The sequence below is a fragment of the Lytechinus variegatus genome, chromosome 19 (genome assembly GCF_018143015.1).
Source record: "Lytechinus variegatus isolate NC3 chromosome 19, Lvar_3.0, whole genome shotgun sequence".
NCBI classification, from domain to species: domain Eukaryota; kingdom Metazoa; phylum Echinodermata; class Echinoidea; order Temnopleuroida; family Toxopneustidae; genus Lytechinus; species Lytechinus variegatus.
Genome location: NC_054758.1, coordinates 11,339,083 through 11,366,809, shown reverse-complemented (window position 1 = coordinate 11,366,809; position 27,727 = coordinate 11,339,083). Strand labels below are relative to the sequence as shown.

Sequence of the window (27,727 nt, the reverse complement as noted above, 5' to 3'; positions counted from 1 at the left end):
AATTGATTTTTTGGCTTGCGTTCAAACGCAACTCTTTCTGCAACGGGCAACAAGGTTAATTACCCATAATGCAACTTTCTAGGCAGTGTAGTCTTGTATAAGCCCAATGGAATGACAAAATAATTCACTATTCAATCGATTCATATCACAATAATTATGTTACCATGTAACAAAACGGGTACTTTCCCTTTAAAGACTTGTGGGTTTCTCAACACAAATATTACTAGAGGATAATTTATTCCGAATTACTAGATATCTCAAAATGTATGTTGTAAGTTCATTATAAATAACCAGATAATTAGAAGTGAGACAAAACAAATCAAACAATGAGTTAATTAACAGAGGCTCTTAAACAAATGGTGTCACATATTCATGGCCATTATGGATCACATGACTAATCACATGACATGGTACAGTATCACATGATACGATTAGTAGATGGTCCATGTTACCTGTTTCATCTTGGAGCCGGATCCTTGTATCATCTCCAAAGCTTGCCTTGATCTATCTGCAAATAAGAAAATGAATGGATGGAACAATTGCCCGACATATATTCCTTGTACCTATGTCTACATTGCAGTCACTGTTCAATATTTTCGTCAAGTATTATACTTAACAAAATGAAGAAATGGGGTTGATTTTTTACCCGATTGCTAAAAAAGACATGAATGCTTGTAAGCAAGCATCCAGAGGACCGAAGGCTTAAGGTCCTTTCCAAGGGAAATAACTACTTACTTTAGTTGCACAATGTACCTTTGAAGATCTACTAATGATACAGAGAGTAACTAAGGCTATAGTTTCATTGAGAACAGGGCCCTGGGGACAATTTCTTTTTGTAAATGGGGATGCTGATGTAAATTTGACAAGCAAAAACACATAAAAAACAAAAGAAAAAAAAGGTTTCCTTGCAGAAGGTTATTCTGGTCCTGCCAAATTTGACGAGCAAAAAAAAAATGAATAAAGGTGTGTCACTTCAAAATGAAGGTTATTGTGGCCCAGAGAAATTTGACGAGCAAAAAAAAAAAAAAAAAGAACAAAAAATAAAAGGGTTTTACTAAAAAATAGAGGTCTTTTGGGCTAGATTTCTCAATTTTTTTTAAACACTTAACAGAATTGCAGGGGGGGGGGTGCTACCTATGGAAAATAATACACACAGCACCTCTGCTTCCCAGGGCTATGATTTGGAGGGATAAGTAATAGTATTAGTTATTATACCATCCCTAAAATGGGTAGATGGACATGCTGTTTCTCCTCAAACAATCTGACAAACCTCAAATTTACCGCAGATTCGTAAAAACACATCTTAAATAAATCATTTTAATCATGACTAATCCTACCTGTAATGCATGGGCAACCATGGAACAGAAGAATAGCAATCTTTGGGCAGAAGTTGACGACCGCTTCTACCGCCTCATCCGAGAGATGGACGCAATTATTCATGTGAACTTCATTCAAGGATTGCTGGCAGGCACCGTTACACAAGCTGAAAATACCCTCATCTGTAACCTGTTATATGATTAAAGGGGAAGTTCACCCTGAGAAAACTTTGTTGTAAAAATAGCAGAAAAAATAGTCAAAAATATTGGTGAAAGTTTGAGGAAAATCCGTTAAAGAGTAAGAAAGTTATTAGAGTTCAAAATTTTGGATTTGTGACGTCATAAACGAGCAGCTGCCCCATGTGTTATGTAATATAAAATGTATGAATTTCAAATTTTGTATGGTTCCTGATGACTTAATTTTGTTTTCTTTTCATGATCGGGTGTGAAATGATTTGTCTATTGATATACAAAAGTTCCAGTGAAAACCATTTTCAATTTTCTGAGAAAATGACATTTCATTGATTTTTTACCATTCGCTATGTAGGAATACTGCTCGCATATGACGTCACAAATCAAATAATTGAAATTCTAATAACTTTTTTAATTATTTGATAAATTTTTCTCAAACCTTCGGCAATATTTTTTATTATTTTTTCTGCTATTTTTACAATCAATTTTTTGTCAGGGTGAACTTCCCCTTTAAAGGAGAATCCAACAAAAATGAAAATAAGATAAAAAATGTTTTTACAGGGCAATGAAAAATCACACAGCAGATAAATATAGTCTGAACAAACCATACAAAAGATATGAATTTTTTAGAGTTGTAAAAATTGGTAATCGCTATACCCATGGAGACATATAGGCCTTTATCCTCAACTCAGATTTAAATTAAACCCTGGTTTAAAGTTGCAGTTTAACTATGGAGAGCCAATCGGGGCACAAGTCTGTAACAGTACACATTCCATTTATTAACTCATATTACACCCAATTCACTCATATTTGTCTGGAATAATAGTGAAGTATTTTTCTTCATGATGAAAGCAAACGGAAACAAAATAGTGAACATATGAAATATACAATACAAACAGAAATTTAGAATTTTTGGCTTCCCATAATATTAGCAAAGAGTTGGACTGTACAGTTAAACCTGACTTCAGAATACGGGCCCTTGGCTCAAATGGTTATGTGATGTAAGGCAAGGACTACTCTTCAAATAATTCATATATTCAAAAGTTTTATTCCAAACTTGTGTTTTTCTTTCATGAAGGCATAAAACAATATGCTCCCTTGGTTATATTTTAATTACTCCCCCAGAGGAATGGGTAATTAGAAGAAAACCACAAATCCTTGATAATTTAAAGTTCATGGTCTATGGGAAAGTGGCACCAACTACATGTCATAAACTTTGCTTACCCAGTTTCCAATTTAAAATTTAAATAGTCTTGGGGTCTTCATTCTAAAACAGCGATAACTTTTTTTACGGTTTGTCCAGATTTTTTTCAAACTATCACCATTCTGTTTTACTTCATTTTCTCCTCACACACAAAGCATGTCAGGACCAAGGCTCGATTTCCAACTGTGGTAACAATTTTAGAATGAACTCATACAGAATCCAATACAATGACCACCAAGTGTCTGTATTTATGAATAAGATGAACTTTGTGCCAGAGGACTGATAGAAATTGTGTAATTCCTGTGAAATTAGGAAAATAAGCAAGACATTCCAGTGATTTTTTAGGGCCTTTCGAAACCGATCATAATGCACTGTCCCATATATGCTTTTCTTTGTTTTCGCGATTGTCTCTCAGCTAAGATTGAATGATTTCATAAAGTTCAGTTTATGTAACAGATCCAGAGATCTAAGATGACATAGGCCCGAATTCACAAAGGTGGTTTTGAAAACCCACGAATGAGTCCATGGTTTATGTAGATTTCCTGTATAAATTACGCTTAATTTAGCACGTACCAGGCGTGTATGCAAGAAATATCCAATGCTGATGCGTGCTTTTGTCACAGTGCGCCAAATTGACGCCTGTTTCCATGGTTAAATACGCTATTTTATTCATGAGTCCACTCTCCAAACAGTGGACTCATGAATAAAATAGCGTATCAGCATTGGATATTTCTTGCATACACGCCTGGTACGTGCTAAATTAAGCGTAATTTATACAGGAAATCTACATAAACCATGGACTCAACCGTGGGTTTTCAAAACCACCTTTGTGAATTCTGGCCATAGTTACCGTAGGTGTCAAATAATTCTTAAGAAATTAGTATCAACTGCATCTACTTTTACTTAATATCTTAACATGCAAATAAAACAGTGGCACACATGATGAAGCATCAGTAAAATTTTATAGCATTCTACCATATAAATTAATTTTTTCTCGGTTTTATTCATTATCATTATTACATGTATAATGAATTTAAAGGTCAAGTCCACCCCAGCAAAATGTTGATTTGAATAAATATAGAAAAATCAACTAGTATAACACTGAAAATTTCATCAAAATTGGATGTAAGAAAGTTATGGCATTTTAAAGTTTTGCTTATTTTTCACAAAACAGTGATATGCACAACTCAGTGACATGCAGATGGGTTAGTTGATGATGTCCCTCACTCACTATTTCTTTTGTTTTTTATTGTTTGAATTATACAATATTTCATTTTTTACAGATATGACCATAGGGACCGACTTGACTGAATCATATAGTATTAAGCAATGCTAATATCACATGTTCAGGGAGGAATTGATCACTGTTTCACTTGACAATGAGGAGAAAATAAGTATATTTCATATAATAAAATACAAAAGAAATAGTGAGTAGATGACGTCATCAGTCTCCTCATTTGCATACCGACCAGGATGTGCATACAATTTTTTTTGTGAAATTAAGCGAAACCTACATGTCATAAATTTCTTATTTTACATCCAATTTTGATGAAATTTTCAGTGTTATGCTAGTTTCCTTTCAATATCGTTCACATAAAATCAATAGCGATAAAATGAAGTTTTGACACAAAAGTAAATATGAAGGCGGGCATGCAGTACACAAAACAGCACTGCCTTGTTTACTACGATACCCCCAGTGACGTCACAGTCAAAGAACACCCGTCTCGGTAGGCATTGCAGGAGCGAACACAGGGGAAATGGGTAGGGATATATCGTTCAAATTCACTATTTTGGAAAAAGAAAATGGGGGGTCGAATCACCTCTTAGTGTTTGGTGGGTTGTAAGGTTGCTATTAATGTAAATATCTCAATATTTTGAATCGTCTTCTTAATTGTCCTTTAAAACTAACCTTTGTCCTAGAGACATTCAAGCTCTTCAGCATGGTACAATGCTTGCCGATAGCTTGGAGAGAGGCATCCGTCAGTCTGATACAACCTCCCAGGTTGAGTTCCGTGAGACGATGACAAGACCGAGCCAAGGCGATGGTAGAGGGATCACCAAGACTGACACAGCGGCGGAGATAAACAATCATCAGGTGTGGGCAGGAAGTGGCCAGGGCTTGGACACCTAGTAAAAAGTAACAGCATCGTAACATGACCCTATAGAAGAACACAATATAATCTATTTCAAATTGGCAACAATTTCAATACATGTATACATGTATTTGTTCACATAGCTTGGAAAAGGAATATGAGGATAAATAAAGGTGAGGAAAGTTTAGGAGACCTAGTTAATAGTGATATTAGCTTACAGGGGGACAAATGGATTAATCTACTATCAAACACCTGAAAGTGGCAATAAGTTATTATGATGTTTGTAGTTTCACAAAATGGAAACATTAATTGTAGAAATAAACAAAGAAAGGTGTGGCTAGGACTGACTGGAGGTGGCTTATTATTGTCCGTAGGTTTGGATACCTACATGTACATGTAGTTGGAAAAAAATATAGGTAGGCCTACACAACTTTTCTAGGATCTGGGTTAATCTACTCTCAGTGCTCTTCAAATTCTTATTCTCAAACAGGAGATGTAGACAAAATGATGTTAGACCAAGTGGATATCAAGGGAGCGTTTCATGAAAGGACTTGTCAGACGTTTTACCTGACAAGCCCTGTTTTATCCGACAGTTCACATGGTAACTGTGCTCCTCAGCCAATCAAAATCAAGGAAAGTAGTCAGGTGGGTGTTTCATAAAGCTGTTCGTAAGATACGAATGACTTTACGCACGACTGGTGATCCTTTCTTGTGCTATGTGATATAGCCCTATGTAATTGATTTATGACCAAAGAATATGTTCCAGTCGTGCGTAACACAAACAGCTTTATGGAACACCCGCCAGATCTGACAACTTGTCGGATGCAAATGTTGATGAAACGCTCCCCTGATGAAATGGGTATAGCCTAAATGGAAATAAGACCAAAATTAATCATGAATGGGTTTAAAGGGGAAGTTCACCCTGAAGAAAACTTTGTTGTAAAAATAGCAGAAAAAATAGTAAAAAATATTGGTGAAGGTTTGAGGAAAATCCGTTAAAGAATAAGAAAGTTATTAGAGTTCAAAGTTTTTGATTTGTGACGTCATAAACGAGCAGCTGCCCACTGTGTTATGTAATATAAAATGCATGAATTTCAAATTTTACATGGTTGCTGATGACTTAATTTTGTTTTCTATTCATGATCGGGTGTGAAATGATTTATCTATTGATATACAAAAGGTACAGTAAAAACCATTTTCAATTTTCTGAGAAAATGACATTTCATTGACTTTTTACCATTCACTATGTAGGAATGCTGCTGGCATATGACGTCACAAATCAAATAATTGAAATTCTAATAACTTTTAATTATTTGATGAATTTTTCTCAAACCTTCGTCAATATTTTTTATTATTTTTTCTGCTATTTTTACAATAAACTTTTTGTCAGGGTGAACTTCCCCTTTAATGGTAATCACACTAAATGAGGGAGTAGACAAACTGTTAGCCGACAAAATGGCATTAGACCATGTGGGATAAGACCAAACACAAAGTAGAGAATGTTAGTAGAATATGGACAAAGTTAGATGGTTATCAGATGAACTGGACCTGGTTGAAGATAGACTCGGATTAGACCACATGAGATAAGACCACACACAAAGTAGACAGTGTTAGTTAGAATATGGACAAAGTGAGATTGTAATAAGATGAACTGGGGGCGTTTCATCAACATTTTCGTCTGACAAGTTGTCAGATCTGACAACTTTCCTGGATTCTGATTGGTTGAGAAGCACTGTTACTATAGTAAAACAGGACTTGTCGGATAAAACGTCTGACAAGTCCTTTCATGAAACACTCCCCAGGTTTTAGAGGAGCTAGGATTAGACCATGTGGTATGAGACCAAATGGAAAGTAGACCAAGTGGATGTGGACCAAGTGGCTATTAATTCAATTGAATTTACCAAATGGTTAGTAGATGAACTAGGATTAGATCATGTGGAATGAGACTAAATGGAAAGTAGACCAAGTGGGTGTAGACCAAGTGGCTATTAATTCAATTGAATTTACCAAATGGCTAGTAGACAAACTAGGATTAGTCCATGTGGGTTGAGTTTAAATGGAAAGTAGACCAAGTAGGTGCAGCCCAAGTGGCAATTAATTCAATTGAATTTACCAAATGGCTAGTAGACGAACTAGGATTAGACCATGTGGGATGAGATTAAATGGAAAGTAGACCAAGTGGGTGTAGACCAAGTGGCAATTAATTCAATTGAATTTACCAAATGGCTAGTAGACAAACTAGGATTAGACCATGTGGGATGAGACCAAATGGAAAGTAGACCAAGTGGGTGTGGACCAAGTGGCAATTAATTCAATTGAATTTACCAATGGCTAGTAGACAAACTAGGATTAGTCCATATGAGATGAGACCAAATGGAAAGTAGACAAAGTGGGTGTAGCCCAAGTGGCAATTAATTCAATTGAATTTACCAAATGGCTAGTAGACAAACTAGGATTAGTCCATGTGGGATGAGACCAAATGGAAAGTAGACGAAGTGGCAATTTACTGCAGCATCTTACCTTGATCAGTGATCTCTGTCCTTTCTCCTTTGGCAGAGTTGAGATCGATCTTTCTCAAGTTCCTGCATGCTCCCAATCTGAGCAGAGCTTTGTCGCTGACAGCCGACTCACTAAGGTCTAGGATCTTGGTACGCTTATGGACGACCTGGAAGTGATGGTTAGAAATAAAAATCAACGAAGATCATGATAGTTAAAAAAAATACGGTGATGATGATAATGATATTTGTGTTGATAAAGATGGAGATATTAATGGATGTAATGATGATAATGGTGACAGTGGGGTACAATGACGATTATGGAGATAATGTCATGAGTGACAATGATGAAGATGACAATCATGATTGTGACTGTGATGATGGTGATATAAATGTACATCATTTCATGTCCACTTCTATAAGGGGAAAAAAAATAATCATATGGGACCAGCCACCCCAAAACCAACAATAAGTCGCACAAAATGAATTTTGAGGTTTTAAATCTAATTTGAAAAAGCACAGCCATAGCTTTAAAATGATATATAATTTGTCAAAATTGATCAACAAGAACCTACTGAAATACGTGATTGAATGCAGAAGAAACAAAGCATGAGCTTCAGAAAATAAGGAGAAAACAACGTTTGAATGCTGTGTTCACTCAAGCATGAGATGTGCACACCATGCAATTTCAATTAAACCTCCGAGCAGTCAACAAAAACTTGTGTCAAACAAACTCTTGTATCTTGCTTTCTAATTAGGTGGTCTGTCATGAATATGACAGATCACCTATTATATTCGTCAGATTTTACTTTATTTATTTTTATTGCCAAATTTTGACGCCAGGTTATCTCAAAATCGGGCCTGTCAAATTTCTTGATTTTCATGTCATGTATGGATATTATTGTGGAATCGCGAAACGAAACTTTTCAAGGTCATCAAATCCTGATGACGTCATCTAGGCGCCATTTTGTAAAATTAAATTATTGATCATATCATCGCAACTAATCATCATAAATCATTCATATTCGCATCATATCAAGTTCAGATGACAGGTCATCAGGACATGTCAACAGAGGTCATGCAAAGGTCACGACGCGCACGTACGCGCGCGTCAAAATTTTAAAATTCCCCAAATCAATCGTGGTCAAATTTGGGTACGTTTCAGGCCATTTTGAGCATGTCAAAAATTTGCGCGCGCACAGGTATGCGTGCGCGTTTTTGCTCCTACCATCGGTATGCATCTTCGAGTCGTCATTTATTTTATGTCTGTTCACTGTCCATGATCTTCTGATTAATTTGATACCTCATTCAGCCTCTTACGACCAATAATACCCAAATGCGCGTCAATTCAAATGTGCATTACAAGCGCGTGCAAACTCGCAAAATAAGTCAAAAGTGGGCAAAAATATGCCTATATAAAATTCACTGTAGCTCTTCAAGGAGTCCGTTGACCCCCAATTTTTTTTTCCTATTCGAATAGAGTATGAATTGGAGATATGATCTTATGCCACATTTGACCCTTAAAAACATCGTGACGTCATCAACATGGCGTCGGAACTAAAAATTAGTGTTTTCTGTTTCATGATGTCACAACACTCATGTAAATTGATTCTAATTACGTAAATATTGGTCTTTTCTCGCCAACTTTTAAATATGTTTTACCTTAGAATGTACCCTTTAGACAATATGTCCATTGTTTCATTTTAAAGCTTGTACTATTCTCAAAACTGGAATTTGTACTAGGTTTGTCATCATGACATTTTTGTACTTGCAACAATTTACATTGACAATATGTTTCCTGTTTTGCGCTCCCTGTCTGTCCGGAAGATCGTGGTCGACTGGATAACGCACCTGCCTGGTAACGCTAGGGTCGGTGGTTCAAACCTGGCTTGACTCTTTTTTTTTTTTTTTTTCCTTTATTATTAGGTGGTCTGTCATGAATATGACAGATCACCTATTATATTCGTCAGATTTTACTTTATTTATTTTTATTGCCAAATTTTGACGCCAGGTTATCTCAAAATCGGGCCTGTCAAATTTCTTGATTTTCATGTCATGTATGGATATTATTGTGGAATCGCGAAACGAAACTTTTCAAGGTCATCAAATCATGATGACGTCATCTAGGCGCCATTTTGTAAAATTAAATTATTGATCATATCATCGCAACTAATCATCATAAATCATTCATATTCGCATCATATCAAGTTCAGATGACAGGTCATCAGGACATGTCAACAGAGGTCATGCAAAGGTCACGACGCGCACGTACGCGCGCGTCAAAATTTTAAAATTCCCCAAATCAATCGTGGTCAAATTTGGGTACGTTTCAGGCCATTTTGAGCATGTCAAAAATTTGCGCGCGCACAGGTATGCGTGCGCGTTTTTGCTCCTACCATCGGTATGCATCTTCGAGTCGTCATTTATTTTATGTCTGTTCACTGTCCATGATCTTCTGATTAATTTGATACCTCATTCAGCCTCTTACGACCAATAATACCCAAATGCGCGTCAATTCAAATGTGCATTACAAGCGCGTGCAAACTCGCAAAATAAGTCAAAAGTGGGCAAAAATATGCCTATATAAAATTCACTGTAGCTCTTCAAGGAGTCCGTTGACCCCCAATTTTTTTTCCTATTCGAATAGAGTATGAATTGGAGATATGATTTTATGCCACATTTGACCCTTAAAAACATCGTGACGTCATCAACATGGCGTCGGAACTAAAAATTAGTGTTTTCTGTTTCATGATGTCACAACACTCATGTAAATTGATTCTAATTACGTAAATATTGGTCTTTTCTCGCCAACTTTTAAATATGTTTTACCTTAGAATGTACCCTTTAGACAATATGTCCATTGTTTCATTTTAAAGCTTGTACTATTCTCAAAACTGGAATTTGTACGAGGTTTGTCATCATGACATTTTTGTACTTGCAACAATTTACATTGACAATATGTTTCCTGTTTTGCGCTCCCTGTCTGTCCGGAAGATCGTGGTCGACTGGATAACGCACCTGCCTGGTAACGCTAGGGTCGGTGGTTCAAACCTGGCTTGACTCTTTTTTTTTTTTTTTTTTCCTTTATTATTAGGTGGTCTGTCATGAATATGACAGATCACCTATTATATTCGTCAGATTTTACTTTATTTATTTTTATTGCCAAATTTTGACGCCAGGTTATCTCAAAATCGGGCCTGTCAAATTTCTTGATTTTCATGTCATGTATGGATATTATTGTGGAATCGCGAAACGAAACTTTTCAAGGTCATCAAATCCTGATGACGTCATCTAGGCGCCATTTTGTAAAATTAAATTATTGATCATATCATCGCAACTAATCATCATAAATCATTCATATTCGCATCATATCAAGTTCAGATGACAGGTCATCAGGACATGTCAACAGAGGTCATGCAAAGGTCACGACGCGCACGTACGCGCGCGTCAAAATTTTAAAATTCCCCAAATCAATCGTGGTCAAATTTGGGTACGTTTCAGGCCATTTTGAGCATGTCAAAAATTTGCGCGTGCACAGGTATGCGTGCGCGTTTTTGCTCCTACCATCGGTATGCATCTTCGAGCCGTCATTTATTTTATGTCTGTTCACTGTCCATGATCTTCTGATTAATTTGATACCTCATTCAGCCTCTTACGACCAATAATACCCAAATGCGCGTCAATTCAAATGTGCATTACAAGCGCGTGCAAACTCGCAAAATAAGTCAAAAGTGGGCAAAAATATGCCTATATAAAATTCACTGTAGCTCTTCAAGGAGTCCGTTGACCCCCAATTTTTTTTTCCTATTCGAATAGAGTATGAATTGGAGATATGATTTTATGCCACATTTGACCCTTAAAAACATCGTGACGTCATCAACATGGCGTCGGAACTAAAAATTAGTGTTTTCTGTTTCATGATGTCACAACACTCATGTAAATTGATTCTAATTACGTAAATATTGGTCTTTTCTCGCCAACTTTTAAATATGTTTTACCTTAGAATGTACCCTTTAGACAATATGTCCATTGTTTCATTTTAAAGCTTGTACTATTCTCAAAACTGGAATTTGTACTAGGTTTGTCATCATGACATTTTTGTACTTGCAACAATTTACATTGACAATATGTTTCCTGTTTTGCGCTCCCTGTCTGTCCGGAAGATCGTGGTCGACTGGATAACGCACCTGCCTGGTAACGCTAGGGTCGGTGGTTCAAACCTGGCTTGACTCTTTTTTTTTTTTTTTTTTCCTTTATTATTAGGTGGTCTGTCATGAATATGACAGATCACCTATTATATTCGTCAGATTTTACTTTATTTATTTTTATTGCCAAATTTTGACGCCAGGTTATCTCAAAATCGGGCCTGTCAAATTTCTTGATTTTCATGTCATGTATGGATATTATTGTGGAATCGCGAAACGAAACTTTTCAAGGTCATCAAATCCTGATGACGTCATCTAGGCGCCATTTTGTAAAATTAAATTATTGATCATATCATCGCAACTAATCATCATAAATCATTCATATTCGCATCATATCAAGTTCAGATGACAGGTCATCAGGACATGTCAACAGAGGTCATGCAAAGGTCACGACGCGCACGTACGCGCGCGTCAAAATTTTAAAATTCCCCAAATCAATCGTGGTCAAATTTGGGTACGTTTCAGGCCATTTTGAGCATGTCAAAAATTTGCGCGCGCACAGGTATGCGTGCGCGTTTTTGCTCCTACCATCGGTATGCATCTTCGAGTCGTCATTTATTTTATGTCTGTTCACTGTCCATGATCTTCTGATTAATTTGATACCTCATTCAGCCTCTTACGACCAATAATACCCAAATGCGCGTCAATTCAAATGTGCATTACAAGCGCGTGCAAACTCGCAAAATAAGTCAAAAGTGGGCAAAAATATGCCTATATAAAATTCACTGTAGCTCTTCAAGGAGTCCGTTGACCCCCAATTTTTTTTTCCTATTCGAATAGAGTATGAATTGGAGATATGATTTTATGCCACATTTGACCCTTAAAAACATCGTGACGTCATCAACATGGCGTCGGAACTAAAAATTAGTGTTTTCTGTTTCATGATGTCACAACACTCATGTAAATTGATTCTAATTACGTAAATATTGGTCTTTTCTCGCCAACTTTTAAATATGTTTTACCTTAGAATGTACCCTTTAGACAATATGTCCATTGTTTCATTTTAAAGCTTGTACTATTCTCAAAACTGGAATTTGTACTAGGTTTGTCATCATGACATTTTTGTACTTGCAACAATTTACATTGACAATATGTTTCCTGTTTTGCGCTCCCTGTCTGTCCGGAAGATCGTGGTCGACTGGATAACGCACCTGCCTGGTAACGCTAGGGTCGGTGGTTCAAACCTGGCTTGACTCTTTTTTTTTTTTTTTTTTCCTTTATTATTAGGTGGTCTGTCATGAATATGACAGATCACCTATTATATTCGTCAGATTTTACTTTATTTATTTTTATTGCCAAATTTTGACGCCAGGTTATCTCAAAATCGGGCCTGTCAAATTTCTTGATTTTCATGTCATGTATGGATATTATTGTGGAATCGCGAAACGAAACTTTTCAAGGTCATCAAATCCTGATGACGTCATCTAGGCGCCATTTTGTAAAATTAAATTATTGATCATATCATCGCAACTAATCATCATAAATCATTCATATTCGCATCATATCAAGTTCAGATGACAGGTCATCAGGACATGTCAACAGAGGTCATGCAAAGGTCACGACGCGCACGTACGCGCGCGTCAAAATTTTAAAATTCCCCAAATCAATCGTGGTCAAATTTGGGTACGTTTCAGGCCATTTTGAGCATGTCAAAAATTTGCGCGCGCACAGGTATGCGTGCGCGTTTTTGCTCCTACCATCGGTATGCATCTTCGAGCCGTCATTTATTTTATGTCTGTTCACTGTCCATGATCTTCTGATTAATTTGATACCTCATTCAGCCTCTTACGACCAATAATACCCAAATGCGCGTCAATTCAAATGTGCATTACAAGCGCGTGCAAACTCGCAAAATAAGTCAAAAGTGGGCAAAAATATGCCTATATAAAATTCACTGTAGCTCTTCAAGGAGTCCGTTGACCCCCAATTTTTTTTTCCTATTCGAATAGAGTATGAATTGGAGATATGATTTTATGCCACATTTGACCCTTAAAAACATCGTGACGTCATCAACATGGCGTCGGAACTAAAAATTAGTGTTTTCTGTTTCATGATGTCACAACACTCATGTAAATTGATTCTAATTACGTAAATATTGGTCTTTTCTCGCCAACTTTTAAATATGTTTTACCTTAGAATGTACCCTTTAGACAATATGTCCATTGTTTCATTTTAAAGCTTGTACTATTCTCAAAACTGGAATTTGTACTAGGTTTGTCATCATGACATTTTTGTACTTGCAACAATTTACATTGACAATATGTTTCCTGTTTTGCGCTCCCTGTCTGTCCGGAAGATCGTGGTCTACTGGATAACGCACCTGCCTGGTAACGCTAGGGTCGGTGGTTCAAACCTGGCTTGACTCTTTTTTTTTTTTTTCCTTTATTATTAGGTGGTCTGTCATGAATATGACAGATCACCTATTATATTCGTCAGATTTTACTTTATTTATTTTTATTGCCAAATTTTGACGCCAGGTTATCTCAAAATCGGGCCTGTCAAATTTCTTGATTTTCATGTCATGTATGGATATTATTGTGGAATCGCGAAACGAAACTTTTCAAGGTCATCAAATCCTGATGACGTCATCTAGGCGCCATTTTGTAAAATTAAATTATTGATCATTTAATCGCAACTAATCATCATAAATCATTCATATTCGCATCATATCAAGTTCAGATGACAGGTCATCAGGACATGTCAACAGAGGTCATGCAAAGGTCACGACGCGCACGTACGCGCGCGTCAAAATTTTAAAATTCCCCAAATCAATCGTGGTCAAATTTGGGTACGTTTCAGGCCATTTTGAGCATGTCAAAAATTTGCGCGCGCACAGGTATGCGTGCGCGTTTTTGCTCCTACCATCGGTATGCATCTTCGAGTCGTCATTTATTTTATGTCTGTTCACTGTCCATGATCTTCTGATTAATTTGATACCTCATTCAGCCTCTTACGACCAATAATACCCAAATGCGCGTCAATTCAAATGTGCATTACAAGCGCGTGCAAACTCGCAAAATAAGTCAAAAGTGGGCAAAAATATGCCTATATAAAATTCACTGTAGCTCTTCAAGGAGTCCGTTGACCCCCAATTTTTTTTTCCTATTCGAATAGAGTATGAATTGGAGATATGATTTTATGCCACATTTGACCCTTAAAAACATCGTGACGTCATCAACATGGCGTCGGAACTAAAAATTAGTGTTTTCTGTTTCATGATGTCACAACACTCATGTAAATTGATTCTAATTACGTAAATATTGGTCTTTTCTCGCCAACTTTTAAATATGTTTTACCTTAGAATGTACCCTTTAGACAATATGTCCATTGTTTCATTTTAAAGCTTGTACTATTCTCAAAACTGGAATTTGTACTAGGTTTGTCATCATGACATTTTTGTACTTGCAACAATTTACATTGACAATATGTTTCCTGTTTTGCGCTCCCTGTCTGTCCGGAAGATCGTGGTCGACTGGATAACGCACCTGCCTGGTAACGCTAGGGTCGGTGGTTCAAACCTGGCTTGACTCTTTTTTTTTTTTTTCCTTTATTATTAGGTGGTCTGTCATGAATATGACAGATCACCTATTATATTCGTCAGATTTTACTTTATTTATTTTTATTGCCAAATTTTGACGCCAGGTTATCTCAAAATCAGGCCTGTCAAATTTCTTGATTTTCATGTCATGTATGGATATTATTGTGGAATCGCGAAACGAAACTTTTCAAGGTCATCAAATCCTGATGACGTCATCTAGGCGCCATTTTGTAAAATTAAATTATTGATCATTTAATCGCAACTAATCATCATAAATCATTCATATTCGCATCATATCAAGTTCAGATGACAGGTCATCAGGACATGTCAACAGAGGTCATGCAAAGGTCACGACGCGCACGTACGCGCGCGTCAAAATTTTAAAATTCCCCAAATCAATCGTGGTCAAATTTGGGTACGTTTCAGGCCATTTTGAGCATGTCAAAAATTTGCGCGCGCACAGGTATGCGTGCGCGTTTTTGCTCCTACCATCGGTATGCATCTTCGAGTCGTCATTTATTTTATGTCTGTTCACTGTCCATGATCTTCTGATTAATTTGATACCTCATTCAGCCTCTTACGACCAATAATACCCAAATGCGCGTCAATTCAAATGTGCATTACAAGCGCGTGCAAACTCGCAAAATAAGTCAAAAGTGGGCAAAAATATGCCTATATAAAATTCACTGTAGCTCTTCAAGGAGTCCGTTGACCCCCAATTTTTTTTCCTATTCGAATAGAGTATGAATTGGAGATATGATTTTATGCCACATTTGACCCTTAAAAACATCGTGACGTCATCAACATGGCGTCGGAACTAAAAATTAGTGTTTTCTGTTTCATGATGTCACAACACTCATGTAAATTGATTCTAATTACGTAAATATTGGTCTTTTCTCGCCAACTTTTAAATATGTTTTACCTTAGAATGTACCCTTTAGACAATATGTCCATTGTTTCATGTTAAAGCTTGTACTATTCTCAAAACTGGAATTTGTACTAGGTTTGTCATCATGACATTTTTGTACTTGCAACAATTTACATTGACAATATGTTTCCTGTTTTGCGCTCCCTGTCTGTCCGGAAGATCGTGGTCGACTGGATAACGCACCTGCCTGGTAACGCTAGGGTCGGTGGTTCAAACCTGGCTTGACTCTTTTTTTTTTTTTTTTTCCTTTATTATTAGGTGGTCTGTCATGAATATGACAGATCACCTATTATATTCGTCAGATTTTACTTTATTTATTTTTATTGCCAAATTTTGACGCCAGGTTATCTCAAAATCGGGCCTGTCAAATTTCTTGATTTTCATGTCATGTATGGATATTATTGTGGAATCGCGAAACGAAACTTTTCAAGGTCATCAAATCCTGATGACGTCATCTAGGCGCCATTTAGTAAAATTAAATTATTGATCATATCATCGCAACTAATCATCATAAATCATTCATATTCGCATCATATCAAGTTCAGATGACAGGTCATCAGGACATGTCAACAGAGGTCATGCAAAGGTCACGACGCGCACGTACGCGCGCGTCAAAATTTTAAAATTCCCCAAATCAATCGTGGTCAAATTTGGGTACGTTTCAGGCCATTTTGAGCATGTCAAAAATTTGCGCGCGCACAGGTATGCGTGCGCGTTTTTGCTCCTACCATCGGTATGCATCTTCGAGTCGTCATTTATTTTATGTCTGTTCACTGTCCATGATCTTCTGATTAATTTGATACCTCATTCAGCCTCTTACGACCAATAATACCCAAATGCGCGTCAATTCAAATGTGCATTACAAGCGCGTGCAAACTCGCAAAATAAGTCAAAAGTGGGCAAAAATATGCCTATATAAAATTCACTGTAGCTCATCAAGGAGTCCGTTGACCCCCAATTTTTTTTCCTATTCGAATAGAGTATGAATTGGAGATATGATTTTATGCCACATTTGACCCTTAAAAACATCGTGACGTCATCAACATGGCGTCGGAACTAAAAATTAGTGTTTTCTGTTTCATGATGTCACAACACTCATGTAAATTGATTCTAATTACGTAAATATTGGTCTTTTCTCGCCAACTTTTAAATATGTTTTACCTTAGAATGTACCCTTTAGACAATATGTCCATTGTTTCATTTTAAAGCTTGTACTATTCTCAAAACTGGAATTTGTACTAGGTTTGTCATTGACATTTTTGTACTTGCAACAATTTACATTGACAATATGTTTCCTGTTTTGCGCTCCCTGTCTGTCCGGAAGATCGTGGTCGACTGGATAACGCACCTGCCTGGTAACGCTAGGGTCGGTGGTTCAAACCTGGCTTGACTCTTTTTTTTTTTTTTTCCTTTATTATTAGGTGGTCTGTCATGAATATGACAGATCACCTATTATATTCGTCAGATTTTACTTTATTTATTTTTATTGCCAAATTTTGACGCCAGGTTATCTCAAAATCGGGCCTGTCAAATTTCTTGATTTTCATGTCATGTATGGATATTATTGTGGAATCGCGAAACGAAACTTTTCAAGGTCATCAAATCCTGATGACGTCATCTAGGCGCCATTTTGTAAAATTAAATTATTGATCATATCATCGCAACTAATCATCATAAATCATTCATATTCGCATCATATCAAGTTCAGATGACAGGTCATCAGGACATGTCAACAGAGGTCATGCAAAGGTCACGACGCGCACGTACGCGCGCGTCAAAATTTTAAAATTCCCCAAATCAATCGTGGTCAAATTTGGGTACGTTTCAGGCCATTTTGAGCATGTCAAAAATTTGCGCGCGCACAGGTATGCGTGCGCGTTTTTGCTCCTACCATCGGTATGCATCTTCGAGTCGTCATTTATTTTATGTCTGTTCACTGTCCATGATCTTCTGATTAATTTGATACCTCATTCAGCCTCTTACGACCAATAATACCCAAATGCGCGTCAATTCAAATGTGCATTACAAGCGCGTGCAAACTCGCAAAATAAGTCAAAAGTGGGCAAAAATATGCCTATATAAAATTCACTGTAGCTCTTCAAGGAGTCCGTTGACCCCCATTTTTTTTTTCCTATTCGAATAGAGTATGAATTGGAGATATGATTTTATGCCACATTTGACCCTTAAAAACATCGTGACGTCATCAACATGGCGTCGGAACTAAAAATTAGTGTTTTCTGTTTCATGATGTCACAACACTCATGTAAATTGATTCTAATTACGTAAATATTGGTCTTTTCTCGCCAACTTTTAAATATGTTTTACCTTAGAATGTACCCTTTAGACAATATGTCCATTGTTTCATTTTAAAGCTTGTACTATTCTCAAAACTGGAATTTGTACTAGGTTTGTCATCATGACATTTTTGTACTTGCAACAATTTACATTGACCATATGTTTCCTGTTTTGCGCTCCCTGTCTGTCCGGAAGATCGTGGTCGACTGGATAACGCACCTGCCTGGTAACGCTAGGGTCGGTGGTTCAAACCTGGCTTGACTCTTTTTTTTTTTTTTTTTTCCTTTATTATTAGGTGGTCTGTCATGAATATGACAGATCACCTATTATATTCGTCAGATTTTACTTTATTTATTTTTATTGCCAAATTTTGACGCCAGGTTATCTCAAAATCGGGCCTGTCAAATTTCTTGATTTTCATGTCATGTATGGATATTATTGTGGAATCGCGAAACGAAACTTTTCAAGGTCATCAAATCCTGATGACGTCATCTAGGCGCCATTTTGTAAAATTAAATTATTGATCATATCATCGCAACTAATCATCATAAATCATTCATATTCGCATCATATCAAGTTCAGATGACAGGTCATCAGGACATGTCAACAGAGGTCATGCAAAGGTCATGACGCGCACGTACGCGCGCGTCAAAATTTTAAAATTCCCCAAATCAATCGTGGTCAAATTTGGGTACGTTTCAGGCCATTTTGAGCATGTCAAAAATTTGCGCGCGCACAGGTATGCGTGCGCGTTTTTGCTCCTACCATCGGTATGCATCTTCGAGTCGTCATTTATTTTATGTCTGTTCACTGTCCATGATCTTCTGATTAATTTGATACCTCATTCAGCCTCTTACGACCAATAATACCCAAATGCGCGTCAATTCAAATGTGCATTACAAGCGCGTGCAAACTCGCAAAATAAGTCAAAAGTGGGCAAAAATATGCCTATATAAAATTCACTGTAGCTCTTCAAGGAGTCCGTTGACCCCCAATTTTTCCTCACTCTTGGATAGAGTAAATATCTCATTTGGAGATTGTGTAAATACCACAAAATTATGTTAGGAATAAAAATTACATATTTTCGCAATATACGTCAACGTATTTATGCATATTTGACCGTATCTTTTTTATTAGTGGTTAGTTTTTTCTCAAATTTTGATATGATGTAGTCAAAAAAATTCTCTACAAATAACGTGTGAATAATTTTCACTTTTGACCACAGCATCAATGTGTTGTGAGCTGTTTAAATTTTCGACAAATTTTTCTTGGCCTAATTTTTGCGAATTTTTTAAAGAAAATGTTTTATTAATCAAGTTTACGGTCTTCCTGTAAATTTTAAGCCCACTGGTTTTGCGGTTTTTCATGTAGGACATTTTTCGTAGTTTTTCCGGAACTTTTTAAGAGCTAATTTTAACATTGTAAAACATCATTTATGCATTTTCTTAGTAAACGCTACAATATTGAGAAGCTATTGTGTTGAAAAATTTCATTCCGGACATTTTGTGGAAATTTCCAGATTTTTTTTATTTGGTTATTTTCACTAAATATAACATATAACAGATTTTCAGATACCTTCTGTGAAATAAAAAAAATGCAATTTACTTAAATAAATATTTTCTTGAAATTTTGCGGGAAAATTGCCTGTATTTGAATCTTTCACCTAACTTTTTTTTTGTAAAGTCATCAAGAAAAAATTTTCAAGTTAATGCTAAAGTCATACACAATTAATAAATCGATATTGAAAATTCTTGACGGAAAATATAATGTGAAATGTTTAGGAATTTCAGAAATTTTGCAAACATTCCCCCCCCAAAAAAAAATCTACTTAATTCTTTCATCAGATACATCATTAGTGAGTTTTGAAGTGAATGCTGTGAAATTGTAGCATTGCAAAATTTCTCATTAAAAATAATTCAAATTTACCAGACGTTTTGAACATTGTGAAAATTCTGGTTTGAAAGCTTAAAAGAAAAATTGTTGACAGAATAAACAATTTTTTAAAAGATTTTCCATACAAAACATGAAACTGTAGATTAAAAATTTGCTGCTCTGAAATAGAAGGCTCCTTTCATAGCGCAATTTTGGAAAGCCAATTTCGGTAAATCGTATCAAATTTTTGAGGAGTTTTAAGGCATTTTACGTGCTCCAAACTTCATGTCGTATTTACCGTATTGCATTATCATTGTAATCATGACGGTTGTTATCACCACATTAATAATCAAATTTAGCAATGGTAAAAATTTATTCCTAGAATGTCTATGATCAAGATTATGAATCATATCTAAAAAATCATTTCATACAACATCAGCCGACACTGAATGAAAAATCATGACAGACCACCTAATTCGTCCTAATGACGAATTAAAATCTAGTTGAGTTTGCAATTTGAAATTTTTCCAGCATAAAGAATAAATACTCCTTTAGATAATCTACAGGTTCTAATTTTTAAATTTTGGCTTTTTGAAGAACAATTTACTATTTTGACTATTGCAGAGAGCCTTCCCTGGCAACTTATCGGTGGTATTGTTGTGGCAGGTCACATATCTTAAAAACATCTCTCTTGATAATCTTTGATGGATTTTCACCAAACCTTCACCAATATCATCTCTATTTTTTTCCTTTTTTACTTTTATTCAAACCTACTTATCGTCAGAGCGAACTTCCCCTTTAAACATCGGAATACGACCCAACAGCATCAGCAACAAGTCTCTGTATTATGGAGTCAAAGGTATGTGACCTGCCAGGTCAAACCCCAAAATAAGTCGCCAGGAAAGATTTCCTGTAAATAGCCAAAATGGCAATTCGGTCTTCAAAAAGTAAAATGTAGTAACTGAAGTAATACTTCTTCTCCTGCATCCTGACAAGAGTTAAAATAGCGTGGTTAAATAAAAGATGAGATAAAAGAGTTTCTTTGACACCACCCTTTTCTTGAAGTTTCACCAAAATCATATAATGTGCTCATCTTGCCCTTGAGCGAAGTCCTAGCTTTAACCTTTTCTCTTTATTCTTTGAAATTCTCATTGAATTTTGTCTACATTCAATTGAGCACTTGTGTGAGCTATTGCTTATCAATTTTGACAAGTTACATTATCATTTCCAAATCAAAGGTTAGATTGTAATTTTTTCAAGCTCGATAAAATTCTAACAATTCATTTTGGGTGACTTATTGCTTGTTTTGGGGTGACACTGAGGGAAGGGCCCCATCTTACAAAGAGTTGCGATTGATCCGTTCAACCTCAACTATATGGAAATCCATCAATGCCATATAAAATTTTAAAAGTACACTACATTTACAAGAAACTGAATAGAAATATGAATACACAACTAGATAATAGTTTGGACAAATTTGCATTTTAAATGTTGACATTGCTGGCCGTCCATAGTTGTAATTGATCAGATCAATCGCAACTCTTTGCCAGACAGGGCCAAGATATGTAAGTCACAGTGGAACACCTGGGCCCCATCTTACAAAGAGTTACAATTGATCCAATCAATATCGTAACTATGGAAATCCATCCATACCATAATTTTTTCTACAGGAAATTTGCACAATGTCCTTTGCAAACACAGAGAAGCACAGAAAATTTCCCAGAAAACAGTGAAAGCATGAATATACTGTACATCATAGTTAGAAAATATTCTGAACATGCATAATAGATGTTGAGGTTGCTGGCCGTCCATAGTTGTAATTGATCAGATCCATCGTAACTCTTTGTATGATGGGGGCCCTGGGGCACATTTTAGAAAGAGTTACGATTCATCCAATCAATTGTAACTGTATGGAAATCTATCAGTGTCATAGATTTTTCTACAGGAAATTTGTACAGTCCTTTGTAAATAAAGAGAAGCACAGGGAATTTTTAAGGAAACATATTGACGTTGCTGGCCATCCATAGTTGCGATTGATCGGATCAATCGCAACTCTTAGTAAGATGGGGCTCTGATGATACAGAGATTGAAGTAGAAAGTATTCCATCCAAACTAACCTTTGCCACATTAGTGTCTGTAAGTAACCCTCTCTTGGACATTAGATGAAGAAGGTTGTCTTTGACGTTGATTGGCAGGTTGTCAAGCTGTGATAGGAAACATGGCAACTGTTTGATCACGGACAACAGAGACCTGGAAATGAAACAAAGAGGAGAACTAAACAATGCAAGATTAAGCCTAGTTTTGGGCAAAAAACAAAACAAAACAAAATGGGGACATATTAACCACAATCATGTAAATACTGTGTTTTCAATTTCCAAATTGTTTTTTTAAAGTGCACACATAGGAATACAAAGAATGCATAGCTCTAGTGTTGTAGCCGAACCAAACGGAAATTCGCCGAACTTGGCACTTCTGAACCGAACGCAAAGGCCTGGTTCGGTAGAAAAAAAAGCACATTAATGTTACTTAGTATTATTACAGAGGGGACTACATAGATTTAAATATAAAATAAAAAAAAATATTGGTTATTGTGCACAATAAGAATTCCACACAAAATATTTATAAAATCCACTATTTAAGCTCCCATCTCGTCTTTGATTGAACTATTATCAACATAAGAATATTTTATTAACATAAATATATTTTTTCTTCATAAAATGAGGGGACATTTGAAGCTAAACTCGGTATAAAAGTGTTGTTGTATTACGTATTGCCGTAATTGATCGCGATCGTAATCTGACCTTATTGTTTTGCATTTAATAACGAAGAAGCACAAGACATAAATTCATTCCTCGTAAATGACAAAGTATGACAGCTTCGGTCTCGTCTTTGATTGAATTTTTATCAGTCTCAATTTTTTTAATAAACATGAATTTATTTTTTTCTTCATGAAATGTGGGGACATTTAAGCTAAACTCTGTTAAAAAGTGTAGTTGAATTACCTATTGCCGTAATCGATCATGATTGTAATCGGATGTACATTTAATTGTTTTGTATTTAATAATAGAAAAAATACAGACATAAATTCATTCCTTGTGACTGACAAAGTAATGGTAAAGTATATATATTTCACCTTCTGAAATTTCCATATGAATATAAAAGATAAATAAGAGATGAAGGAATGAGGTTTGAAAAAAAAAGATAAAAAAAATTCAAAGCAAATCAACGCACGTTCCCTGATCGCGTTCCGTAATTGGTTGGAAAGGAAAGTTGAAACTGGAAGTCCAAACAACCTGCTCTCAGTTGCTTTTATGGTGGTAAAATTCATATTCGGAATTTGAAATGTTTTTCCATTGTCAATATTTTCTAAAAAGTGGTTAAATCTGGTCAATTACTGAAAATGAAATGATAAATTATCAGTTCCATCTTGGTTCTGAAGATCAACGCTGAGTGATTTCACAACACTAACATACACATTACAGTCCCATGTACTCATTTTCGTGTTGGAAAGATGAAGTCACGTAGCGTCAATCTTTCAGAACCAAGAATGGACTGATCAATATTTTATCTTTTAAAGTAACTGATTGACCAGAATTAATCACTTTTCAGAAAATAGGGACTTTCTAAACAATTTCATATTCTTTGGAATGTGAATTTTACCAGTATAATCACAGTTGAGTTGAGGTTGTTTGTCTACTGTTCCGACATTCCCGATCAACACTTTCCAATTTGAAAAGCTGCGTTTGCAATGTTATTGTAATCGATCATGATCATATGTACGTGAAATAATCATGTAAAAAAATATCCTGTTCTTTGTAATTATGTTTCTGTCCTCATTCTCTTGTTATCAATATTTTTTTCTTAGTTTTTTTCATTCAATTTAAAAATGAAAGTAGAAATGATTCTTATTTTAAAGTTTGAAATAAATAAAAGAAAGTTATGCAACAATTCTTATTACTATTCTTTTTAGATACAAAATTTATAATGAATATACGACAGATCCAGAATGGGCTAATTTGTCCAAAAGGTCGGCAATCCTTTGTTTTATAGTATTAATTTAATTTGGCATTTATTGCCGAACCCCGAACCGAACCAAAGTTTGGAAAAAACTTGCCGAACCCTGCCGAACCGGACCCTTACATGCCGCCTGACTTGCAGCACTACATAGCTCTTTCATTTATTCAAATGTAGGATAAAAGGGTACTGTCAACTGAATGCCTTACTCATGGGCATAGGTCCCATGGCCGGGGATCGAGCCCCAGACTTTCATGTGTCTAGTCAGATGCCTTAGACTACTCTGCCATGTGTACAGCATTGGCATACCAGAGTCCTACCTGTAGATTCCCCACAGGCAGGATGGTAATGAATGGGGTGTGATTGGAGTAAATAGATTATCGGCCTCGATCTAATTAACAAAAATATTGAAATTGGCCTACATGTAGGTCTAATATTAGAAATGTAGGTCTATTCTCAATAAAATTAAAATTGATGATTTTGTATGACTTTGCAGGGGCCGCAGAACGGTTTTCAAAGTGGGGGGTGGGGGCTGAGCCAAAAGTTGGGGGGGGGGGCTGACCATGCAAAAAATCACACTCATAATAAGATAATTTTTATGTTTTAGTAGGCCTACACGGTTTCGGAAAGTGAAAAACTGAAGCTGCCCCCCCCTAGACAGCTGGCAGCCGCCTGTTTTGAGTTTTTCAACATTTTTTTAAAATTTCTCCTCGTACACAGACGGCTCGCTATTGTGCAGCCACCATTAGGGGACTTGCAATGCAAAATCTCCCCGTCGGGGCTCTTCAATTTGTTTCTTTAATGAATAAAAATTGTGAAAATTTACGCGACCAAAATGCAAATTAATATTCCCTCTTGGAATTAATTGCCAAAAAACAGAAAAATCAAATTAAAAGGAACAAAAACAGTGACTTACCTCGGCTGTCGCGCAAATTCACTTAATCACTTCCCCGTTTTATCCGATCTTAAAGGAAACCAAAACCCAAGAAGAAAAGCAATCTTATTGGAAAGAGTAAAATAAGAGGAACAATAAAAAAAAAATTTCATCAAAATCGGTTATGAAATAAGCAAGTTATGGACGATTAAAAAGTCTAGTTGTACTTACTATGTAGATCCTCAAGTTGGCAAACGTGATTCAAAATGGCTGATTTTGTGGACAACTCCCCATTTGTTTTGTACACATATTTTCAGATTTTCCCCTTTATTTTACATATTTCACATTATCTCCTCCTGACCTTGACATATATGGTGTGGATTATATTTTCCCATGACATATGTTGTGCTCAGAAGGAGGCAAGATTCAATTTGAAAGATAATGAGGAAAATCTGATAATTTGTGTACAAAACAAATGGAGAGTTGTCCACAAAATCAGCCATTTTTAAGCACGAATGCCAATTTGAGGATGCCCATAGAAAGTAAAACAAGAGTTTTCAAACTCCCATAACTTGCTTATTTAATAAGCGATTTTGATGGAACTTTTATAAAATTGTTCCTCTCATTTTACTCTTTCCAATAAGATTACTTCTCTTCTTGTGTTTTGGTTTCCTTTAAGTAGGCCTACATGAACATATGATATGGCCATTGAGTCCCCTGTACTGTACAGTTCGCGCTAGAACTTCGGTCTCTGTATTTGGTGAGTGAAGCCAACAGAGTTCAGCTGAACAACCAACATAAGTCATAACAGAGACCGAAGCTTTTGGTCTACCCCCCCCCACCCTGCTTCCGAGGCCCCTGCTTTGTTTTTGGTCTTTGCCTTTGAAGTCTGATTGACTTTGACTTGTTTTGTCTTTTGATCTTGCCAAAAAAAAATTAAAAAATTATGAATCAAAACAAAAGCTGAGAAACGTGTGTAAAATAAATTAGTATCGGTAATAATTCATAGAGTCTTGATCTAATTGATGCAGGGCGCGACAAACCCGCTTGCCCGATTGCCCGGGCAAGTGAAAATGACGTGCGGGCAAGCACCTCTCAAAGTCAATTGCCCGATCAGGCAAGTGGTTGTTGCGTCTTTTTTTTCTGTACCGTACATCGTTTTTCCACAAATCATCCAAAATCCACACTCAAAATCATGAATAAGCCTTAAAAAATAGGAGTAGCGCCGTTTCAAATTCCGAAATTGCGTTATTTTTTCTGTACCACGTATTTCCATACATGGTACGGTGTGGTACCAGGTATGAAAAAAATCAACGCAATGGCCGGGAAACAGTTGAATGTAGTATAGGGGTCCATTATGACTACCACCATGTGCAATTTCTAATGCACATTTTCCACCTTCCGATATCACAATTCTGTGATAAAATAATTAGAACTACACAGGAAATAAATCACAGAGTCTAGTAACTTCGCATTGGTGAGTTGTCATGTCATTCGGCTTTGCTTTTCAAAACGGCCTATTAACATCCAAAATAACTTGCCGTATTTGTTAATTATAACTTAAAATTCATTTGTTTCCCTTTTTGAGGGGATGAGGTAAATATCAGACAATAAATCATCAAACAAAGCTCCATCTATTTTACAAGGCCGGCGGAAGGCTCACACACGTGCGCATACTAGCTAGCCAGTCTGAGCTCTGTCTCTCTGCCAGAGCTCTGGGGGACAATTCGCTCAGTAAAGGCCACAATGATGGTGATTTTCTGTTTCAGACAGAGTTTACATTTCGGGTATATTATTCAAAACTTCCAATAAAGTTTGATTTCTTCATTGTCATGTATATTTAAGTTATTAATGAATACATTCTCACCAAATTTAGACTCCCCCATAGAGAAATGCAATTTTCGTAGAAGTCTGCGTTTTCAAAGAACTTCAGGAAAAGTTAGGGTATGTGGGCCTTTATTACACGGCCGAGTACAGGTTATTGTACTGGAATAGGCGAAGTAGAAATTAGATATTGAATTAATTTATATCAAAGTTCAACTCACAGTCACACCCACACAAACACACACACACACCCAAGATTCTAAGCATAGTGAAAAAAAATACTTAAAAATCATACAATATTAAACAATGTTACTAATAATTCATTAATAAGTGAACAGGTATTATTTAAAAAATTGGGCAAGCAGTTTTTTCTATCGGGCAAGCAAATTTTTTCATCACTTGCCCAACAGGGCAAGTGACGAAAAAAAAATTTGTAGAGGCCTGTGATGTTATTAAAAATTTTCGGAAATTGCCTAATATACTCTAACCTTTACATTAATTAGAATAATCTACCCCTTTTTAGTCTTGGCGGTCGCGCCTGTTGCCTAAGAAAATATGAGCTGCCTTCGGGCAGACCTCTTTCAGCAGGCTTGCCCACGCCCGGAGTTACGGGCGGATTTCGAGGCGAAGAGCCCCAGTGACTGAGTGAGCAGCAAACACAGCACAGAAAAAAAAAGGTTAGCTCTATAAACAAATGTATTACTTACACTGAAAATAAAGATGAAACGGTGCTGCAGGATCCTGTATGTGAATCTGTCATCATGAGTTTATCCTCTGTAGCTAATTTACCTCATAAACTTGAGAAACTTTGATTTAAATATATTCGTCCAGAGTCAGACTACGTCAAGTTTGCTTCGAAATTGTAATAACTGTAACA

At 36.2% G+C, this 27,727-nt stretch overlaps 1 protein-coding gene across 1 annotated transcript; it reads right to left on the bottom strand.

Annotated features, from left to right (window-relative positions):
* LOC121406106 (protein AMN1 homolog) lies at positions 1 to 27,727 on the bottom strand. Its single transcript, XM_041597122.1, has 6 exons — positions 27,558 to 27,727; positions 22,256 to 22,388; positions 7,326 to 7,470; positions 4,622 to 4,839; positions 1,338 to 1,506; positions 1 to 508 (listed from the first exon to the last, which is right to left on the bottom strand). The coding sequence occupies exons 1-6, from the start codon at positions 27,611 to 27,613 to the stop codon at positions 432 to 434; spliced, it is 798 nt and encodes a 265-aa protein (XP_041453056.1). The 5' UTR covers positions 27,614 to 27,727; the 3' UTR covers positions 1 to 431.

Excerpts from the sequence above, each read along its gene's own strand:
- LOC121406106 (XM_041597122.1), bottom strand. The coding sequence starts at position 27,613 with ATGATGACAGATTCACATACAGGATCCTGCAGCACCGTTTCATCTTTA. Across the intron at positions 22,389-27,557 it reads GTTTCATCTTTATTTTCAGT|GTCTCTGTTGTCCGTGATCA; the intron begins GTAAGTAATACA and ends TTTCATTTCCAG. Across the intron at positions 4,840-7,325 it reads GACAGAGATCACTGATCAAG|GTGTCCAAGCCCTGGCCACT; the intron begins GTAAGATGCTGC and ends ACTTTTTACTAG.